This window comes from Dunckerocampus dactyliophorus, chromosome 20, assembly GCF_027744805.1.
Source record: "Dunckerocampus dactyliophorus isolate RoL2022-P2 chromosome 20, RoL_Ddac_1.1, whole genome shotgun sequence".
NCBI classification, from domain to species: Eukaryota; Metazoa; Chordata; class Actinopteri; order Syngnathiformes; family Syngnathidae; genus Dunckerocampus; species Dunckerocampus dactyliophorus.
The window spans coordinates 10072723-10094140 of NC_072838.1; the positions used below are offsets into that span (position 1 = coordinate 10072723).

Genomic DNA, 21418 nt, shown 5'->3' on the forward strand with positions numbered 1-21418 from the left:
TTTCATTGAAATGTGTATTAATATAACACGTGTATGCAGACCAAAATGTTTTTAGTTAAAAAAAAAAAAAAAAAAAGGAAAAGTGTTTGCACAGGACAATTTGTAAGTACAGGGTTTACCCTAGGGTTTCTTGCTGTGTCGTGCCGCTGCTGCATCTGCAATTTTTTTTTGACATTATGATTTTTGTTATTTAACGCTGTTCAACAAAGCGCAGAATGTGAACCGAGACCATTGCAAAACTTAATTTAATGGTGACAGTAAAATGTCGAGCCTCCTTTTGTTACCTGACCTATTTAGTCCTAGTCCAGTAGTACTAGTTGTAATATTTGACACAAACCTAAATTGAATTTGATGCCTGTTTTAGAGTAATAAGAATACTTGGGAAATGAATGGGGTTTTGTGAAGCACATCTCCACTCGCTGTGCTCATTTGTCATTAAATACAGGCATCATGTTTGACTAGAAAACATATATATATATAGTGTGTATATAGTATATATGCACTATATTACCAAAAGTATTTGCTCACCTGCCTTGACTCACATGTGAACTTAAGTGCCATCCCATTCCTAACCCATAGGGTTCAATATGTCGGTCCACATTTTGCAGCTATTACAGCTTCCACTCTTCTGGGAAGGCTGTCCACAACGTTGAGTGTGTTTTACAGGGATTTTTGACCATTCTTCCAAAAGCGCATTGGTGAGGTCACACACTGATGTTGGTCGAGAAGGCCTGGCTCTCAGTCTCCGCTCTAATTCATCCCAAAGGTGTTCTATCGGGTTCAGGTCAGGACTCTGTGCTGGCCAGTCAAGCTCATCCACACCAGGCTCTGTCATCCATGTGTTTATGGACCTTGCGTTGTGCACTAGTGCACAGTCATGTTTGAAGAGGAAGGTGCCCGCTCCAAACTGTATCCACAAGGTTGGGAGCATGGAATTGTCCAAAATGTTTTGGTATCCTGAAGCATTCAAAGTTCCTTTCACTGGAACTAAGGGGCCAAGCCCTCACCATAATTCCTCCTCCACCAAATTTCACACTTGGCACAATGCAGTCCGAAATGTACTGTTCTCCTGGCAACCTCCAAACCCAGACTCGTCCATCAGATTGCCAGATGCAAAAGCGTGATTCATGACTCCAGAGAACGCGTCTCCACTGCTCTATAGTTCAGTGGCGGCGTGCTTTACACCACTGCATCCGGCGCTTTGCATTGCACTTGGTGATGTATGGCTTGGATTCAGCTGCTCGGCCATGGAAACCCATTCCATGAATCTCTCTCCGTACTGTAATAGCAGTACGAAGCAGTACTCCGTACTGCTAATCTGAAGGCCACATGAAGTTTGGAGCTGTGTAGCAATTGACTGTGCAGAAAGTCAGTGACCTCTTTGCACGACGCGCCTCAGCATCCGCTGACCCCTCTCGTCAGTTTACATGGCCTACCACTTTGTGGCTGAGTTACTGTTGTTCCCAAGCTCTTCCATTTTGTTATATTAAAGCTGACAGTTGACTGGAATATTTAGGAGCGAGGAAGTTTCACGACTGGAATTGTTGCACAGGTGGCATCCTATGACAGTTCCACGCTGGAATTCACTGAGCTCCTGAGAGCGGCCCATTCTTTCACAAATGTTTGTCAAAACAGTCTGCATGCGTAGGTGCTAGTTTTTTATCCACGTGTGGCCAGGCCACTGATTCTGATCATTTGGATGGGTGAGCAAATACTTTTGGTACTACGTATAGTGTAAGTCTAAATGGTGAACTATTCCACATAAGCTGATGAGTTACTGCTAGCATACGAGCAACCTGTTGGAGACCTCACTATCTTAAAGCTAGACACAAGACGTGTGTTTATGTTGAACGTTCAACTAGTGTTATGTAGACAAGCCGTAAGTATTATAATACACTTTAAAAAAGTTAACATGAACGTGATAGCCACTCGTAGGGAGAAAAACTAGCTATCTAGCTCCATCTAGCCAGGCAAAATGTGTAAACAAAGATGCTAGAAATTGAAATGACATTGAAACGTGAGCAATCACACGCTGGCTTAGCCTGTGACAAGCTGTCGTCAGTTGACGACACATTTTACGGAGTATTTTCCACTCAGGATAATAATCAACACAAGACTGGTTGCCTACTTATATCTGGTCACGCAAGTGCTCACAAGGCAGACGATTCTGGTGCATGTATCAAAATTAAGCGGTGTGAAACATTTTCGTTTTCAACTAATTTTGGTCAATATATGCGTTAATAAGCGATTTGTATCTATATAGCATATACAGTATATCCATTCATAAAATATATTAGCATTGTTCAAGTTAATAAACTCATTTGTAAGATGTGGAGGCTTTTATTTTGTAGTGGCGCACCGCCACAATCAATTACATGTAGCAGAAAACAACTAACAGTAGACTTGGTAGAAATTAGCTTCACAATTAACCCCACCCCATCAGCATGCTACAGATCTTTAGTGCAACAGGCAGGAATTGTTTGCCTCCAGCATCTCCACGCCAAGTAATGTAGATGTCTTTTCACCAGCAGTGTTTTCTAGCGTAAGTAAGGCAGCAGGTTGGTATTGAACCATTCTGTTGCCAATTGGAGGTGGTCTGCATCAGTTGCAAGAAAAACGAGCTTTCCTGCCTTGTCCATTGCGGCCAGGCCCAGACGATCCTGCATTTTCACACAAACATTCCAATGTAAAAAGGGATTAAGACAAAAAGGGTATTACTACATCTCATAAGATAGGAAGGGTAAACACCTCTTTGTAGAGAACGCTCTCCTGTAGAGTTTCAGTCTCTTTGGTGTGCCCAGTTTTTAGGAAGCCAAACCACTGCAATGAAAATGATTCATTAATCACAACACGCTGCAAGTATTATTGCTTAATTTACCTCAGAATCCACAGGATCGACCACAGAGTCCTGCAGGAACTTCACCATGACAAACTTGTTCAGCATCTGAAGATTCTTCTTATAAGTCTCATTTACCACCTTTTAAAACAGCATTGCATTTAATTCCTTTCCTCTATGAATGTATTCATAGCTCACATACTGACCCTTTCCTGATTGATATCAGCCAGGAAGAGACTGCGCTGCTTGTACAGGTCATCATTTAACGGGTCATGCCAGTACTGGGCCTGCACCAGGCTGAAAATGCAACACGGGGTTAAACTGCTTGGCAAGATGGCGGTCATACAAACCAAAAAAAGGGAAGTGAGACAACTCACGTCGTTTGAATCAGGTTGTTGTACGGTCCAGAGTTAAGGAGGTTTCGAATAAAGTCACAAAGGTGTGAACTCCCTCCTGAACACTTTGGCAGCCCGTACACGCCTAAAAAATATACATATCGTCAAACATGCAGACTCTATTAAAAACTGCTGGATTGTCATACCTTGGTGCTGACCACCGACAGAGATGAGATTTTTCATTGGCGGAGAAGGGCATCTCTGAGCCACGGCTCTCCTGTGAACAAAGAGACTCATACAGTCATAAAGAGCATGGTCAACTGAAACAAAGCAGTTACATACAGAAATTGCGCCCCCTGGGAAAAGCCCATGGCATTGTATCCTCCCTTCAACTTGGGATCCTGAGCAAGCTGACTGCACACCATGGACACCTGCTGATTCACATCCATGAAAAAGCTATTTTCTGTGTCCTGCAGAAGGAAAGGCACATGAAAATGACGACATGTTAGAAGAAAAGTCTGAACAAGAGCTGAGACGAGTAAAGCTGGGAAATCAACACAGAATGCGGCGTTTTATGATGTAACGTGCACCAGCTGCATTGCAAGTGTCACACAATGAGCCCAGGTGAGAATTATTCATTAACGTCAGCAAGAAGAAAAGATTTCTCTTCATATCTCCATGCAAAGAGAAATGCAAGGTATGAGAGCATTGCAAAACGATATTATTAAGGAAGGAAATGCAATGAGAGTGGAGAATAAAGAATTACAGGAAAGTTATGCTGCACTGGGAGCCACTCTCAAAAAGGAATGTGAAGAAAAAGATAAAATCATTGAGCAGCTGAAAACCACCATAGATGACATGGATCAGAACACCAGAATGAATGACTGACGTGGTCGTGATGGGACTTCGAATCAAACCAAGATCCTATGCCAGAGCAGTCGCGAATACTCATGAACCAGATGAAATGGATGTCGCCTCAGTGGAGCAACAAGTTGTTGATTTTTTGCAATCGAAGAAGGTGGATGTAGACATCCAATCTATTGATACTTGCATCCCACTGTATGGTAGGAACCGTACTACACCCGTCATCGTCAAATTCACTAATAGGAAACACAAGGTTGCTCTGCTGAAACAGGGAAAGAAGCTGAAAGGAACAAATGTCTACATGAATGACCACCTGACCAAGCGCAACGCTGAGATTGCGAAGAAAGCACGTGATCTGAGGAAGCAAGGAAAGATTGAAGGAACATGGAGTGCAAACTGCAAAATCTTCATCAAAGCAAATGGAGGACCAGAGGCCAGAGTTCTTGCTGTCAAAGACATCAAGGACCTAGAAAGATATTGAGATCTCCCAACATGGAGGAAAACAGCTTCAATATGCTACAAGAAGATCTACAACTGGACACTTTTTACTTTACAGATCACAAACAATTGGATATGGTAAAAGATATTGATCCGGACTCAAATTTTTTCTCTCACATTACAAACGACTGCTGTTATTATACGGAGGAGCAATACAACAACAGCTTCATCAACGACGACAAGTTATCCATCATCCACATAAACAGCAGAAGCTTGAACGCAAACTTTACTAATATTAAACAATATTTGAATCAATTCAAAGAACCTTTCAAAGTAATAGCAATCTCAGAAACTTGGATCAATGCTAACAAAGGAATGGACTTCGAGCTGGAAGGATATGAAATGACGTGTGCAAACAGGAACAATGCAAATGGAGGAGGTGTGGCCGTATACGTGGACAAACATCTGAACTACAAAATGGTAAAGAATATGTCATTTGTCATCGATAACATTTTAGAATGCATAACGATTGAAATCTGTAAAGAAAAAAACAAAAATGTGATAATAAGTTGTGTGTACAGAACTCCAAAGTCAAAGATTGGAATGTTTGAAGATTGGATTAAGACAACGTTTACAGACATCGGTCAAAAAACTATTTTTATATGTGGAGACTTTAATATTGACCTTTTGAACCCACACAAGTACAAGGAAATAGATGACTATATAGACACAATGTATAGTTTGAGTTTATATCCCAAAATCATTAGCAAGACACAATTGATGAAGGGAATGATATTATTGATAGGAATCTTAATTCTATGTTTCTCACTGTTGGAACCAAAAAGGAGACCACTGACATTGTTAAACATTTCAAGGCAAAAACATCAACTGATTGTCTTGGAATCGAAATGGAAAGAGTTAAAAGGGTCATCAATGAGATTGCAGACCCGTTAACATATATTAGTAACTTATCATTTCAGACTGGAATATTTCCAAGCAAAATGAGAACAGCCAAGGTGGTTCCAATTTTCAAAAAAGGAGACAAACACCAATTTACAAATTATCGGCCAGTTTCCTTGTTACCACAATTCTCTAAAGTTGTGGAAAAGTTATTTATTTTATTAATTTTTAATTTATTAATAAGAATGAATTACTCACTAGCAGTCAATATGGTTTCAAAGCCAACATTTCAACTTCTATGGCACTGATGGAAATCACGGAGGAAATCACTACTGCCATAGACAATAGAAGATGCGCAGCTGCAGTATTCATGGATCTGACAAAAGCCTTCGATACAATTAATCACAATATCTTAATTTCAAAATTAGAAAGGTACGGAATTAGAGGATTAGTCTTGAATTGGGTTAAAAGCTACCTAGCAAAGAGGAAACAATTTGTAAAGCTAGGAGAATACACATCTGGGAGTTTATACACCACGTGTGGAGTACCCCAGGGGTCCATACTGGGACCAAAACTATTTAATTTGTATATCAACGACATTTGTAAAGTAACAAAGGACTTAAAATTGGTCTTATTCGCAGATGATACCACCGCTTTCTGTTCTGGTGAAAGCACACAAGAACTCATTAAAAAGGTCAAGGATGAGATGGTCATATTAAAGTCATGGTTTGACAGGAACAGATTATCCCTGAACATAAGTAAAACTAAAATAATGCTATTTGGAAATAGCAGAAGGGATACGTACGACCAAATACAAATTAATGGAGTGGATATTGAAAAAGTGGAAGAATATAAATTCCTCGGGGTTATAATAGATGAAAAAATGAGTTGGAAATCTCATATTAAAAATATACAACAAAAGGTGGCGAGAAATATCTCTATATTGAATAAAGCAAAATATGTCCTTGACCAAAAATCATTCTACACTCTGTACTGTTCCTTAGTATTACCATATCTAAAGTATTGTGTGGAGATATGGGGTAATAATTACAAAAGCAATCTTCACTCACTCACTGTACTGCAAAAAAGATCGGTGAGGATAATTCATAATGCCAAGTATAGACAACATACAAACCCTTTATTTTTAAAATCACAGATATTAAAGTTTGCAGATTTAGTTCATTTTCAAACCGCTAGAATAATGCAGAAAGTTAATAATAATTCATTACCTAAAAACCTCATACAGTATTTCTCAATCAGAGAGGAGAAATATGATCTTAGAGGAAAACTAAACTTAAAACATTTATATGCGAGAACTACGCTGAGAACCCACAGTATTTCCGTGTGCGGAATTAAACTATGGAATGGATTGAGTAAGGAACTCAAACAATGTACAGAGATGAGCAAATTCAAAAAACAATACAAGCAGTTGATGTTTGCTAAATACAAGGCACAAGAGTCTTGATTATCACAATGATGTTCTGTCAGGTTTGCTATTTCTTGTTTTGTTTAAAGAAAAAAAAATTCTTTACTCATATTTATCTAATTATTTATTTATTATCACTTATTACTATTATTACTTATTTACTTATTTTTTGGGACTTACCGATATGGATTATGTATTATTCTGACTATCACAGAAAATATAATATGGAATGCAGGACGTGAACAACATGTACTGTACTAAATGTAGAATAGATGGGGGGTAGGATTAAATAAGCTCTGCTTCTTCCTACTCCTTTTGGACATGTGGAACTGTGAAAATGATTCATGAGATGTATTCCATTGTAACCTTCATGTTCAAATAAAGTAAAACTAAACTAAACATATGTTGAGCCATTTACTATACCGCTTGTACTCAGTAGGGGTGCATATTTAGTAACTTGTGCAAACACGAAGCGAGTGTATTTTTATATGTCCACTACATTATTTTGAAAATATTTCTCAACAAAAGCTGAATAGACTTTGGTGTATTCCAGCGAAATGAAAGAATTTGGAGGCCACGTTTGACTTTTGCAAAATGAGGATGCCAAAACTAATTTGACGTGAAGTCTGGAGACATGAGCAAAAAAAATTTGACTTGTATTTAATATATATAATGTAAGTAAATATTTTATAAATATTTGCTATGAATCAAATGAACTTTTTTGTATAATTTCTTTCAAATTAATTTCATTTTTACATTAAGCCATGGACCATTAATGTCCCGCAGGCTGCACTTTGGACACCCCTGGTCTATTGGAAAGGCTGCCCGTTACTATACGATAGTGTTCGCTTGTTTATCGTGGGGGATAGGTTCCCAAAATAGCCAACTTCATTTTTTCATAATTATATACTGTTTAATATATACTGTTTGAAGGTTGTAAGACCCCTCACCATACACATACTGGAAATGCTTTTCTCAGACTAACATTTTCTCACATTTCTCTTGTTTAAACACACTCAAAATTAAGTTCAAAGTGGTTTGAATTTTAATGATCAACCCACTGGTTGGACACAAGAAATGAAGTCACTCATTTCACTCTTGGGACGGTGCTTTTTCGTCCTGGCGCTGTTCAGCTGTACTGTAGCGTTTTTGTATCCTTGTTAAAGCATATTGCCGCAGTCCTCCTTCGAACCGAAGATTCATTTACAATCTAGCAAGCTAGCGATGCCACGGGAGACATGGCAGGGCGGCACGAAGGAGATTGATCGACAATCGTCTACAGCCACATTGACAATAATCTACAGCCAATCGGGACGCAGAAAACGATGGGCGGTGCAGACAGACGAGAGAGAGAGAGAGAGAGAGACACCGAACTTCCCACAAGGCAATTCTTAAAGGGCCAGGCTCGGCTCACACACAAAAAAAGTTGAACTGTACACTTCACCATTTTTGGGCACTCAGTGAAACTTAAAAAACTTCGAACGGTACCTCTTCAACATTTTTGCCAATCATCAGTGAAAGCACGTAAATGCCCGGGATCATATGCTCGATCATCTGCTTTATCGCGCCCATGTTGACAGGATCGCAACAGCTCTCACCTGGTGGACACATGGACATTGTTGGAAAATACTGTCCCTCTCATACGTAGAATAACCCAGATGTTGGCTATTGAAGCACTCACCCATCCCATGCCACAGAACCAGAGGTACTGTCCCATTGGCCTCATTGACTGTCATGCTTGCAGCAAGCACCACTGGGCTTACCAGGAAGAACCACGGGAGAACTGCTGCCATCCTGGAACCTGGATCAAGTCATTGAAAATAGTAAAGGAGACTTTTTTTTTTTTTTTTTTTTTGCTTGTCCGAAGCCGTGACCTGTCAAACACACATTACACGTGTGTGCGCCATAAAGGTTGTCTGTGTTGTCACGGTCTTGTGAAACGTGCGTGATGCACAGCGGCGCGCGCACTCGCTGTGCTCGAAATCCTCAGTAAAACGCGTTCTACTTTGTCAGAATGAGTTTACGCTTTCCAATCCCTGTATCGTAAAATCTTCACACCGTGTGCGCGCTCAATTAGGAGAGTCCGTGGGACGTCACCTGAAATTGGAGCTTTTTCATAGGACACCGGGTGTATTTTCATTCGTATACATTTTTTTTTAGGTAGATTACCTCTTCCTCTTCAATTACTGAGTCTTTGAACCACATCAAATCACAAGACTGCTTCAAAAGTTTAAGTCCAACTTGAGACTTTTCCAACTCATGGATCGGAGCTTCAGGACAAGATAAAAGACATGTGGCATAGAAATTCACTTTACTATCTATATGCAGATGGCATTTTGTTCAAATTTGCCCTGGAATGACCGTGTACTTGCAATTTGTAGTGTGATGTGAGGCCTGTATGAAAATCCTGACACTTGATTTTCTTCTCCGGACTTTTTGATGATCAAAAAAATGTAAATGGCTACTCTGTTGACTTTGAAAACAAATGGCACAGCCTAGGTTGTTATATATTTTGTAGGACGGTTGTCCGTGGCTTTTGCTTTTGTTTTGACTCGATGTTAAAATCAACGGGAAACAAAGGTACTATTTCCAGGCAAGAAATTTGCTCAAACTTCTGTGTGACTTGGCTCAGGTGGTAGTGGTTTCATTCCTCACCCAAGGGTTGCTGGTTCAATTCCTGTGTAGGCATTCATCGTGCTGTATAAAATGATGTCAGACAAAAGCCACCTGTAGACTAATTAAGCAATGGTCGAAACTGGGAAGATAGTAAATTCTGATGCCATGCCCCATTGGTTTATATATTTCAGTCTGCATTTTTAGTTTCCGTCTGCTTTCTTTTTTCTTATACAGACCCTATATACATTCTATATACATGTCATCAGCATTTCGGTACAGCTTCAGCTCAGCTTCCAAACTACTCCTACATTCATTCCACATTTCGACTTTCAGACTTTTTGAAAGCATTTCAGTTTTACCGTCGCTCTTCCGCATTTACACGCAATGTCTCCTGGCATTGCATCATCTAGTTACAGCCAAGGAGTCTAGAGTTAAAACAGGTGTATCAACTCTGCATCCGCTTCAGCCAAACCCTGTATGGGTTTGGCTGGCATGATGGTGGACAGATTCCAGAAACATTGCATTGTGAACATGTCCCCCGGCACACTGTTCCTCTATGAATTGCTCTCATAGACAACCCAAAAGACCAGATTTGCCCAAAAACAAAGACGGGTATGTGTGGTAAAAATGTTGTCGATTTATAACACTGGTTGATGTAAATAAACAGGGCATTGGACAAGATTTAAAGTGTATATTGTGTGGAACTCCCACACAATATAGCTTTGAGCTAGTTTGTTTCTCTGGGTAATTTGTTAAATTCATGACAAGTCAGTGATGGTGCCGATGTAGATTATAAAATATCAAATGTATTAACAATGCCATTACTGAAATAAATGTTACATTGTGTAAATACTTCCAGTTAAATATCCATATAATGTAAGTACTTTTATGTCAAATTTCTGTTGTTCCTTATAATTCCCAAGGTGGCGTTGTCGGTCTCATTTTGTTAAAATCTAGCTCAACCCTCGTATCGCCATATACAGTACATACATACATACACACAAACACAAATTCATTGTGTTCAGTAAATAACATTCATCCATTTTATCAAAGTTTATGCTCAGCGTAGAACTTTTATTTTATACTCAGCTCCGAGCTAGTGAATACATTGTACACAATAATCCGCCTAGCTCCGCCCACCTGTCTTGCTCACCATCATGGCGGACTTTCTCCTTTATGGCATACTTCACTCTGTTCCATTAGTTTGCGGATGACTCAGCATTCGCATTTAACTCTAGACTTCGTGGTTACCACAAGATCTTGCGGGAAGTTAGCTCGAATAAACTAAGAAAGAAACGCAGGGTTTGCTATCTGTCAATAAAAACATACATATACAGTAATAATATGCAGTAAAAAAATAAAAAAAGACCTTTAAAACACGGCAAAATATACCTAGCACTTACCGTTCTCACGAGTCGACAGGTGTCGTGCCAATGGCTATCCTTGATATGAACAGGAGCTCGCACGACTGCTGGGGGGGGGGGCGGCGGCGCTGGCTTTCCTTGCTTCTATATTATCTGAGCTTATTTAAAAAACAAACTCTAATTAATTAATTTTATAGTGTCATTTAATTACTCTCAAAGGAGTTGCAACATTAACACTATAAAAGTGTTAATATACTACTGACAATGAAAAATCTAAAATATGGCACAATGATTACAGCAATGTTTGCAATGGCTATGTCCTACAATAAGGACATTTATAGTTGTACCTATAATTTTGCCGCATAATTGTTCTAAGATTGATATTTACAACCTGTAAGGTGCATGACGACAGTTGGGTTTCATCAGTTTGCTTCCTGCAAGTGCATTTCTAAATGTCCCCTGAATTTTTACACATGCCATTTGTTGCCTAAACACTGTCTACATTATTCACTGACATTTTCATAGTTCCAGGCTCACCAATTAGTGTCACTGGGATGTGCACCATGGATCAGAACAGACTCAGCCTTGTGACCATATGTATTTAACTGATTTCTCAGCCACACAATGTTAACCTGTAATCAAGATATGAATATATGACCATATAGTGTTCCCTCGTTTTTCACGAGGGATAGCCCGCAATAAATGAAACCCGCAAGGGGAGTGGTCTCCTGCAGGTGCCCAGGGACATTAAAATGTTGCAATAACATGTTTGGGTTTTCATTGAAATATGTATTAATACAATGCATGTATGCAGAACAGAATGTTAAAAGCAAGTTTTTATAAAAAAAAAAAAACCCACTGAAAACAGTTTGCACAGGACAATTAAATGAAAGAAGCAACAGTAGACTTAGTAGAAATTAGCTTTACAATTAACCTCACCCCATCAGCATGCTACAGATCTTTAGTGCAACAGTCAGGAATTGTTTGCCTCCAGCATCTCCACGCCAAGTAATGTAGATGTCTTTTCACCAGCAGTGTTTTCTAGCGTAAGTAAGGCAGCAGGTTGGTATTGAACCATTCTCTTGTAAACTGGAGGTGGTCTCCATCAGTCGCAAGAAAAACTAGCTTTCCTGCCTTGTCCATTGCGGCCAGGCCCAGACGATCCTGCATTTTCACACAAACATTCCAATGTAAAAAGGGATTAAGACAAAAAGGGTATTACTACATCTCATAAGATAGGAAGGGTAAACACCTCTTTGTAGAGAACGCTCTCCTGTAGAGTTTCAGTCTCTTTAGCCTGCCCAGTTTTTAGGAAGCCAAACCACTGCAATGAAAATGATTCATTAATCACAACACGCTGCAAGTATTATTGCTTAATTTACCTCAGAATCCACAGGATCGACCACAGAGTCCTGCAGGAACTTCACCATGACAAACTTGTTCAGCATCTGAAGATTCTTCTTGTAAGTCTCATTTACCACCTTTTAAAACAGCATTGCATTTAATTCCTTTCCTCTATGAATGTATTCATAGCTCACATACTGACCCTTTCCTGATTGATATCAGCCAGGAAGAGACTGCGCTGCTTGTACAGGTCATCATTTAACGGGTCATGCCAGTACTGGGCCTGCACCAGGCTGAAAATGCAACACGGGGTTAAACTGCTTGGCAAGATGGCGATCATACAATCCCAAAAAAGGGAAGTGAGACAACTCACTGTTTTTGAATCAAATCGCTGTACGCTCCAGAGTTAAGGGCCTTTCGGATCATGTCACAAACGTGGGAACTCTCTCCTGGACACCTTGGCAGCCCGTACACGCCTAAGAAATATACATATTGTCAAACATGCAGACTGTATTAAAAACTGCTGGATTGTCATACCTTGGTGCTGACCACCGACAGAGATGAGATTTTTCATTGGCGGAGAAGGGCATCTCTGAGCCACGGCTCTCCTGTGAACAAAGAGACTCATACAGTCATAAAGAGCATGGTCAACTGAAACAAAGCAGTTACATACAGAAATTGCGCTCCCTGGGAAAAGCCCATGGCATTGTATCCTCCCTTCAACTTGGGATCCTGAGCAAGCTGACTGCACACCATGGACACCTGCTGATTCACATCCATGAAAAAGCTATTTTCTGTGTCCTGCAGAAGGAAAGGCACATGAAAATGACGACATGTTAGAAGAAAAGTCTGAAGAAGAGCTGAGACGAGTAAAGCTGGGAAATCAACACAGAATGCGGCGTTTTATGATGTAACGTGCACCAGCTGCATTGCAAGTGTCACACAATGAGCCCAGGTGAGAATTATTCATTAACGTAGCAAGAAGAAAAGTTTTCTCTCCATATGTTGATCCATTTTCTATACCGCTTGGGTTGCATATTAACTTGTGCAAACACTAAGCAAAAAATGACTTGCTGAAACATCTTCACCGTATTTCCTCATATAGTTACATTTCATATAATGCATTTTTATATGTCCACTACATTAGATATTTTTAAATTATCTTTCAACAAAGCTGAATAGAGCGAAATGAAAGAATTTGGAGGCCACTTTGACACATTTGTGAATTAAGGCTGGTAAAACTAATCCAAAGTACAGTCTGGAGGCATGGGCAGCAATGCATTAATGTATAAAAACAATTGTTTTAATTTGTTTTTAATATATATCATGTGAAGTAAATCATATTTTATTCATTTTTATGTAATTTTATTTTCTACATAATTAGTATGAATCAAATCATTTTTGTATAATTTATCTTTAGAATTAATTTCATTTTTACAATATGTCACAGACTGAAAATGTCCTGTAGGCTGCACTTTGGACACCCCTGATCTGTGGGAACGGCTGCACCCTACTGTACATTATATAGTATTACTACTGCTATTGAAAACATGCTTATACAGTATACAGCCCTCTAATTTCTCATTGTTTGTCTAATCCCATCTGCATCTTGACCATTTTTGTACATTCTGGTGAAACTGTAAAACAACTTGGACACTGGGAATGGTACCTCCACAACATTCTTGCCAATCATCAGTGAAAGCACGTAAATGCCCGGAATCTCCTGCTCGATCATCTTCTTTATAGCGCCTAAGCTGAGAGGGTTGCAGCAGCAGTCACCTGGTGGACATATGGACATTGGTGGAATATTTTGTCCCTTCCATACATTCAATAACCCAGATATTGACAATTGAAGCACTCACCCATCCCATGCCACAGAACCAGAGGTACTGTCCCATTGGCCTCATTTACTGTCATGCTTGCAGCAAGCACCACTGGGCTTACCAGGAAGAACCACGGGAGAACTACTGCCGCCATGCTCGAACCTAGATCAAGTCATTGAAAACAGTAAAGGACACTGATCTTGGTAATTACAGCAACACTTCATAATCTTCCGGGAAATGAGTTTGAGTAAACTAAGAAAGAAACGCTGGGTGTTGCTATCTATGAATGAAAACATATGTATACAGTGCTATTCTTCAATAAAAACATACGTATACATTAAAAATATGCAGTAAAAATGTAATGAATGCCCTTTAAAACCCGACAAAATATCCCGAGCACTCACCGTTCTTACAGTCTTCCGGCATCTGACTATCACATGACAGTGTCTGGTTTACACTAGCCAATCAGATGAAAGAGGCGGGATCTGGAGCAAAAGAGTCAAGACTTGTGACTAGCTTGATACAGCCGAACTTTAGCCCGTATTTATACAACTTTTTGGCAATATAATGGTGCTTTAATGCCTGGGTGATTTTTTTGACTTGCGTTCCACGAAAATACCGTATGGTTTCATGACGGGGTCAAATATTTTCTACAGGACTTAACCTGTCTGGCAAATTAGCTTGCCATGCTAGCTGGTTTACAACTGCATCGACTACATTCCTCTACGGATTATTTTGTTCAGTAACAGCTCAGACTCTGGTCATTTCGGGGATTTGGAGCGTTTCGGGTCATTTGGCGAGGCGCAGGATGTCGATACAGTTTGAGGAGCCAGCGTTGGCTGGCAGTTACGATGTTGTCGGCTCATTTCCCAAAAGTTTTGGCTACGGTCTGGAGGAAGCAGACATGGAGGAGAGCCCCGGGTCAGCTGACAAGCCGCGGATACTGCTGATGGGACGGAGGCGCAGCGGGAAATCGTCCATTCAGAAGGTAAAAGTAGATTATAGTCTGTTTACGTTAACATTTTGGATTACTGGTCAGTGGATTAGTATTATTTTTAAGAACGTAGGTTAATTGCAGGTAAAACAGTATATTGAAGAATGTACTCAGGTTTTATCGGTAATATTAATTTACCGTAATTTCCTCCCCCTTTGATTTAATTTGGGTGGCAATCCAAATCTGGGTTTCGTTCGCAACTTCCGGTTATTCCTCGACTGGAGGTCAGAGGTCGCCCTAAAACTTGGTTCATCTGAAAGGAGCTGCTGTTTTTCTCGATTTTTTCTTAGTAATATTTTGTGTGCATTTTTTTCTACACATTTTAATGAATTAATCACGCTAATCGAAATCCAGTGAGGATCAAGATATGTTCACCTACGTAAAATAGTAAATCTGGAAAAAAGGCTATCTCAGCTTTGTGTTATAGGTGACCCCCTTGAAATAGTTTCTGATCTAATTATTATTCTTTACTACTATTATTCTGCCTCTTCCTGCAACTAATAAACAAATCTTGCTAGCATGTGTATCCTGCCGAAATTGTTCACCTATTCATCATGATAGGATGCATGAAAATCATTTTAAAGAATGTATCGCTAGTTGGCCATTTCCAGTACTGTATTTCTTAGTTTTTGTCTGTAGAATATGTTGACAGACAATAAAAATGACCCATGCCGCACTTTGGACACCCCTGCATTAAACCTTTGGCTAAAATGATCAATCACTAACCTTTGCACGATGCCGCCTAGGTTGTTTTCCACAAGATGTCCCCAAATGAGACTCTGTTCCTGGAGAGCACCAACAAGATCTACAAGGACGACATCTCCAGCACCTCCTTTGTCAACTTCCAGATCTGGGACTTTCCTGGCCAAGTGGACTTTTGTGACCCGACATTCGACAGCGACATGATCTTCAATGGCACCGGCGCGTTAATTTTTGTTATTGACGCTCAGGTAAGATGAGAAGATATCAGAAGGCTCCAGTTCTGCGAAGGTTAAGCAGCTTGTCCTTGTTCTGTTGACAGGATGATTATATGGAGGCTCTTGAAAAGTTACAACAGACCGTGTCTAGAGCTTACAAAGTGAACCCTGATATCAACTTCGAGGTGTTCATCCATAAAGTTGACGGCCTGTCCGACGACCACAAAATAGAAACACAGAGAGACATTCATCAGAGGGCCAATGATGATCTCGCAGATGCGGGCCTGGAGAAGGTTCACCTCAGGTAAGCGCTTGATGATGTGATGATTACATTTGAGACAGTGCTGATGTGTTTTACGCCTGAACCTCTGGTCAACCTCCGATTTGTTTAGGCTGGAATAGAGAAATTTACTGGCTTTCTTCCGGGTTAGGACTTTTCTCAAGCGTACAGGCAATGATTTAAGTCATATAAATGTAAAAATAAGTAGAGCGCTATATAATAGAATTGAAAAATTAGAAAACTACTCACCATTTGAAGGAGAAGTCCGTTTGACTTAGAACAGGGGTGTCCATAGTGCAATCTGGGGGCCATTTGCAGCCTCCTGTTGATTTCTGCTTTTTTATTGGCCAGCGGCACATTCTAAAAATATAATTTAAAAAGAAAGCTAAAAAAAAAAAAAACAACAACAGCATACATGGAAAAATCAGCAATAGTTTTATGAGAAGAAAGTGAAAATATTATGAGAAAAAAGTGTAATCTAATGAGAGAATTAATTAGTAATGTTACAAGAGTAATGTTTTAATATTATGAGGAAGAAATAACGTCATTTTACTAGCAGATGTGTGCATTATCTTTAAAAACATCAGGAATGTTTTTTTTAATTGTCTGTGGGGGTCTCCTGGATTGCAAACACCAAGTTTGTTCGACTTTAGGTCCTTATTTTTCCAGAAAAAATGTGGTTAAATTCCGAATTTTACCCACATTATTCTATGATCTTTGTTTTTTTGGAGGAAAGTTGTAAATGTGTGATTCCCCCCACCCTTGAGTGCCAAATGTAACACTGATTATCGTGTCGTCCTAAATGTTCGTCCACAGCTTCTACCTGACCAGCATTTACGACCACTCCATATTTGAGGCCTTCAGCAAAGTGGTCCAGAAGCTCATCCCGCAGCTGCCCACATTGGAGAACCTCCTGAACATATTCATATCTGTATGTTGCTGTACATTTTACCCCTGTTGGTGTTGCGTGAAAAGGTTCTTCTTCTCGAACACGTGATTTTGATGTTTGCAGCATTCTGGGATTGAGAAGGCCTTCCTGTTTGACGTCGTCAGCAAGATTTACATCGCCACAGACAGCTCCCCCGTGGACATGCAGTCCTACGAGCTCTGTTGCGACATGATTGACGTGGTTATTGACGTCTCCTGTATTTACGGGTGATAAAAAGCAACACTCGATATGTTATGACTTCAACAACCAGGTGCATTCTGTCGGTGTATTAAAGATATGCGTTCATTTTCCCTTTGCAGGCTGCTGGATGATGGCACCGGCTGTGCGTACGACAAAGAGTCTTTGGCCATCATCAAGCTGAACAACACCACAGTGCTTTATTTGAAAGAGGTCACTAAGTTCCTTGCTCTGGTTTGCATCCTCAGAGAGGAGAGCTTTGAGAGGAAAGGTAAATGCTTGTAAGCTGTTGGCAACATGTAATGCCAAGACTGGTGCAGGGTTAATCCAAAGCTGGCATACTGTAATACAGGGGTGTCCAAAGCTTTTCCTCCGTGGGCCGCATACTGAAAAACGAAAGAAGCTGGGGGCCATTTTGATAGTGTTCATTTTTTAAACAGGCTAGTAAATATGCTAGGAGGTTATATACACACCACACAAAAAGGTAAGGATATTCGACTTTGCAGTGACATTTCAGGAGAACTTAAACTGCACTATTTCTAGAGACGCTCCACATTATATACAAATTGTGCAAAATAAGACAAATACTGCAATATGCTTTATGTCATGTTCCGCATGACGTGATGGGCTTTGGTTTTCACGCCGTTTACTGTTTTGTGCTCTTATTGTGGTTTTCTGTTTCCTCTTTGGTGCGATGTGCAGCTGCTTTCCGGTTGCGCGTGCAGCATGTTTGTCATTGGCAGTTAGCACTACTATTTAGGTCAGGGGTCTCAAACTCAACTTCCTCTGGGTGCCGCTGGAGGTAGAGTCTGGGTGAGGCCGGGCCGCAACGAGTATTCCAAAGAAAATATCAAAGCGTAAATGTAAAAATAGAATATAGTGTAGCGTCGCTGGGAGTGTGTCCGGCTTCCCATGCATTGCGGCACTTGTTTTGTGAAAAGTTGCTAAAGTATTATTATTCAATAGTAGTAGGGATTTTTTTTACATTCCTTTGCTTTTTGTAGCTTTTTAAAAATAATTTTCCAAATACTTCAACTTTCTTCTTACAGATTTTCCTCTTGTAATATTTTGACTTTATTCCTGTAATATAACTTTTTCCCCAACATGATTTTACAAAAAATACAACTTCATTCTTTGTTGTTTGTTTGTCTTTAATATTGCAGGTTTAGAAAAACCTACTTTTTTCTTTATTATTTTTACTTAATGCTACTAAAATGAACAATTTTTTTCCTCATACTACTTTATTCTCGTGATATTACTTTGACTTTTTTTTCTCTTTTTTTTTTCTTGAATATTTTGACTTTACTCTTGTAAAAATGTTTCAGATTTTTCCATATTTGCTGTTGTTGTTGGGTTTTTTTGGGTGAATTTTCTTGTTAAATTATATTTTTAGCATGTGCCATGGGCCAGTAATAACAATGTAATATATATAATATAATGTAATATAATTTTAATATAATAATAATAATTATAATAATAATAATAATAATAATAATAAGCTGCAGGCTGCAAATGGCCCCCGGGTCGCACTTTGGACAGGTTCCAGCCAGGGAATCCTTTAATCATCTTTATTATGTGTGTGTGTGCGTGTGATTTATTTGTTCGTAGAATGCACACAGAACGGTGAACAACTTCGTATCTGTCTCCTTTATGCTGTGTGCACTGATGAGGCGTTCAAGCACTCTGCGTATATCTGAGTGTTAGAGGAACTAGGAAGAAGGTGAAAAAAAACGTACGAAGGTAACGTACAACAGGATTGTAATATGTAGGTTCTTTAGTTAACACAGGATGCAGGGGAACGGTTTAAAGGGGACACATGACAGATAGTGAGCCTGGCCGGTGTGTGTGCCAGTCTTCAGTAAAGGTGAAAGTCATGTTAGATGTTCCCTTATCCATTTCTTTCATCATATATATGTATTTCTCTTTGTTTTCTGCATTTAAAACGGTTATTATTCTCTATAAAATGTGTTTTCGGAATGTGTCGGAAGGGAATAATGACAAAAACCGACATGACTGTATTATGAAATCACCTCAGGCAACACTAAGCCTGCGTGGTCACAGATTGGCACTAGAAGCTATAACCACCACATGTACTCTGTCTTCACAGGTCTCATAGAGTATAATTTCCACTGTTTCCGGAAAGCCATCTATGAAGTGTTTGAAGTGGCCGCCTCCAAACAAAGCACGGTCCTGAAGCGGGCGAACTCGTCCAGCAGTCTAAAATATGCCGCACTGAATGGAAACGGCGTCTAAACGTAATAATTAGCATGTGGGGGGGGAGGGATGTGCTTGTTTGGTGCCAGTGCACGAGAGACAGGTTTGTGAAATGTGCCAAACTCAAAAGTATGCTATTTGTCTCCTTTGTTATTAATAACCCTCACCGTGAAGAAGATGTCAGCTTGGCTTACGGTACCTACTCAGCCAGTGTGTTGTGGATCGTAACATATTTGTGGGACATCTGAGGTGCTTCCTGTCAGACTGCCTTTTTTTCCCCCCCTGTCCTTTTAAATCCTCTCACCTCATGGGTGTGACGTCTCCTAATAATACAAGGGGGCTCTTTTTCTTTTTTGGTCAGGTTTTCAGGCCCAAAATGATTTTCCACAGGTTATGTTGATTTTTGTTTTTACTGTACATATTTCATATTTTCTTTTAATAAATTGTTACTATTTTGGTGATTGAAACTTATCTGCTGTATTTTTACGTCCGTTACTTGAATTGAGACAGAATTCATACACAAGATTAACTGTAATGGGACCTTTTAAGAAAATGTAACCTTCATCCTTAAGGTTATGCATATGAGATATACTCCATTCAGATTCACACTATGTAGGAGAGCCTAAACCGCATGTGCATAACCAATGCGAGTTTCATATACAGTATATAGCATCATGTGGATAAGTTGTCTGTTTCAAGTGTTTGTATGCTGTAATGTGTAGATTTGGACAGCAGATGGCAGCATAGTTGAACCCTTCTGTCTTCCATCTAATTCAAATGAATGGTTTTCTAATTCTGCGACCAGTCCAGGGTGTACCCCGCCTCTCGCCCGAAGTCAGCTGGGATAGGCTCCAGCATGCCCCCGCGACCCTAAAGAGGAGAAGCGGTATAGAAAATGGATGGATGGGTTTTCTTATTCTTATCCTGCATGTAACAATCCACCCCTTTCTCTTGCAATAACCTGCAGATGATTCATTGGTTTAATTAATGCTCAGTAAATAATCTCCGACTGTGCCTCTTGCAGGGGGAAAAGTATTATTAGTATGAGCTTTGATTTTAGCTTTTTCCCCTTCATTTTTGCCTTTTTAAAATTTTCAAATACTTTCTTCTTAAATAATCTTCATAAATTTTCTTTCTGTGGCATTATGACTTTATTGCCATATTTTGACTTTATTCCAAAAAACTTTTTTCCCCAACTTAATTTTCCCAAAAAATAATTTTTGTTTCTCATAATAAATAACGTCCTTTTTCTTTAATATTCCAATTGCATTCTACTAAAATAACATTATTTTCCCTTTTTTTCTTGTTGTGACTTTTTTGTCTTAATATTTTGACTTTATTCTTGTAATATTACTCCTGTTTTTTTCCATTTCTGATGTTTTCTTTCATTTTTTCAACTATTTTAACTTTGTTCTTGCAAATGTTCTTATAATTATAACTTTATTCCCATAATATTTTCACGTTATTCTCCTAACATTACATTACATCTCCTAACACCTAATTTTCCAAAAGTTCTAACTTTATTTGTTGTTATTGACTTTAAAAAAAAATAACGTTTTTTTTTCTTTTAGTATTTCAACTTTATGCTACTAAAATGACATTATTTTTCCTCATAACATTACATTAGTCTTTTAAAATGACGACTTCTCGTTAGATTACAACTTCTGTCTCTTGATAGTTTGATTTTATTCTCGTAAAATTACTGCTGATTTTGCCATTTTTGCTGTTGTTTTTTTTGTTTGTTTGTTTTCTTGTTAAATGGTATTTTTAGAATGTGCCACCGGCCACAAACGGCCCCCGGGGCACACTTTGGACACCACTGCTGTAACAGATCTTCTGTGCAAACATCTGATTACACCAAACTTCTGCCTTCTTTCTAAGGAACTCCCCGCAAGGTGCAGAAGACACAGAGAGGGAGGAAAGGGGGCGGGGTTTGAGGGA

General features: G+C 39.4%; 3 protein-coding genes across 3 annotated transcripts; 1 reads left to right on the top strand and 2 right to left on the bottom strand.

Moving 5' to 3' along the window:
* Nucleotides 1-2248: 2248 nt before the first annotated feature.
* On the bottom strand, nt 2249-11449 carry LOC129172885 (palmitoyl-protein thioesterase 1-like). Its single transcript, XM_054763072.1, has 10 exons — nt 10819-11449; nt 8481-8600; nt 8288-8397; nt 3514-3641; nt 3378-3448; nt 3214-3316; nt 3043-3133; nt 2879-2977; nt 2749-2820; nt 2249-2660 (listed from the first exon to the last, which is right to left on the bottom strand). Exons 2-10 carry the CDS (start codon nt 8590-8592, stop codon nt 2538-2540), a joined length of 909 nt encoding a protein of 302 aa, XP_054619047.1. The 5' UTR covers nt 8593-8600; nt 10819-11449; the 3' UTR covers nt 2249-2537.
* A 148-nt stretch (nt 11450-11597) lies between these two features.
* Nucleotides 11598-14388, bottom strand: LOC129172884 (palmitoyl-protein thioesterase 1-like). Its single transcript, XM_054763071.1, has 10 exons — nt 14351-14388; nt 13986-14108; nt 13793-13902; nt 12797-12924; nt 12661-12731; nt 12497-12599; nt 12326-12416; nt 12162-12260; nt 12032-12103; nt 11598-11943 (listed from the first exon to the last, which is right to left on the bottom strand). The coding sequence occupies exons 1-10, from the start codon at nt 14370-14372 to the stop codon at nt 11821-11823; spliced, it is 942 nt and encodes a 313-aa protein (XP_054619046.1). The 5' UTR covers nt 14373-14388; the 3' UTR covers nt 11598-11820.
* A 42-nt stretch (nt 14389-14430) lies between these two features.
* Nucleotides 14431-19944, top strand: LOC129172883 (ras-related GTP-binding protein C-like). Its single transcript, XM_054763070.1, has 7 exons — nt 14431-14934; nt 15687-15890; nt 15962-16161; nt 16954-17068; nt 17150-17292; nt 17386-17534; nt 19371-19944. The coding sequence occupies exons 1-7, from the start codon at nt 14755-14757 to the stop codon at nt 19514-19516; spliced, it is 1137 nt and encodes a 378-aa protein (XP_054619045.1). The 5' UTR covers nt 14431-14754; the 3' UTR covers nt 19517-19944.
* Nucleotides 19945-21418: the final 1474 nt, after the last annotated feature.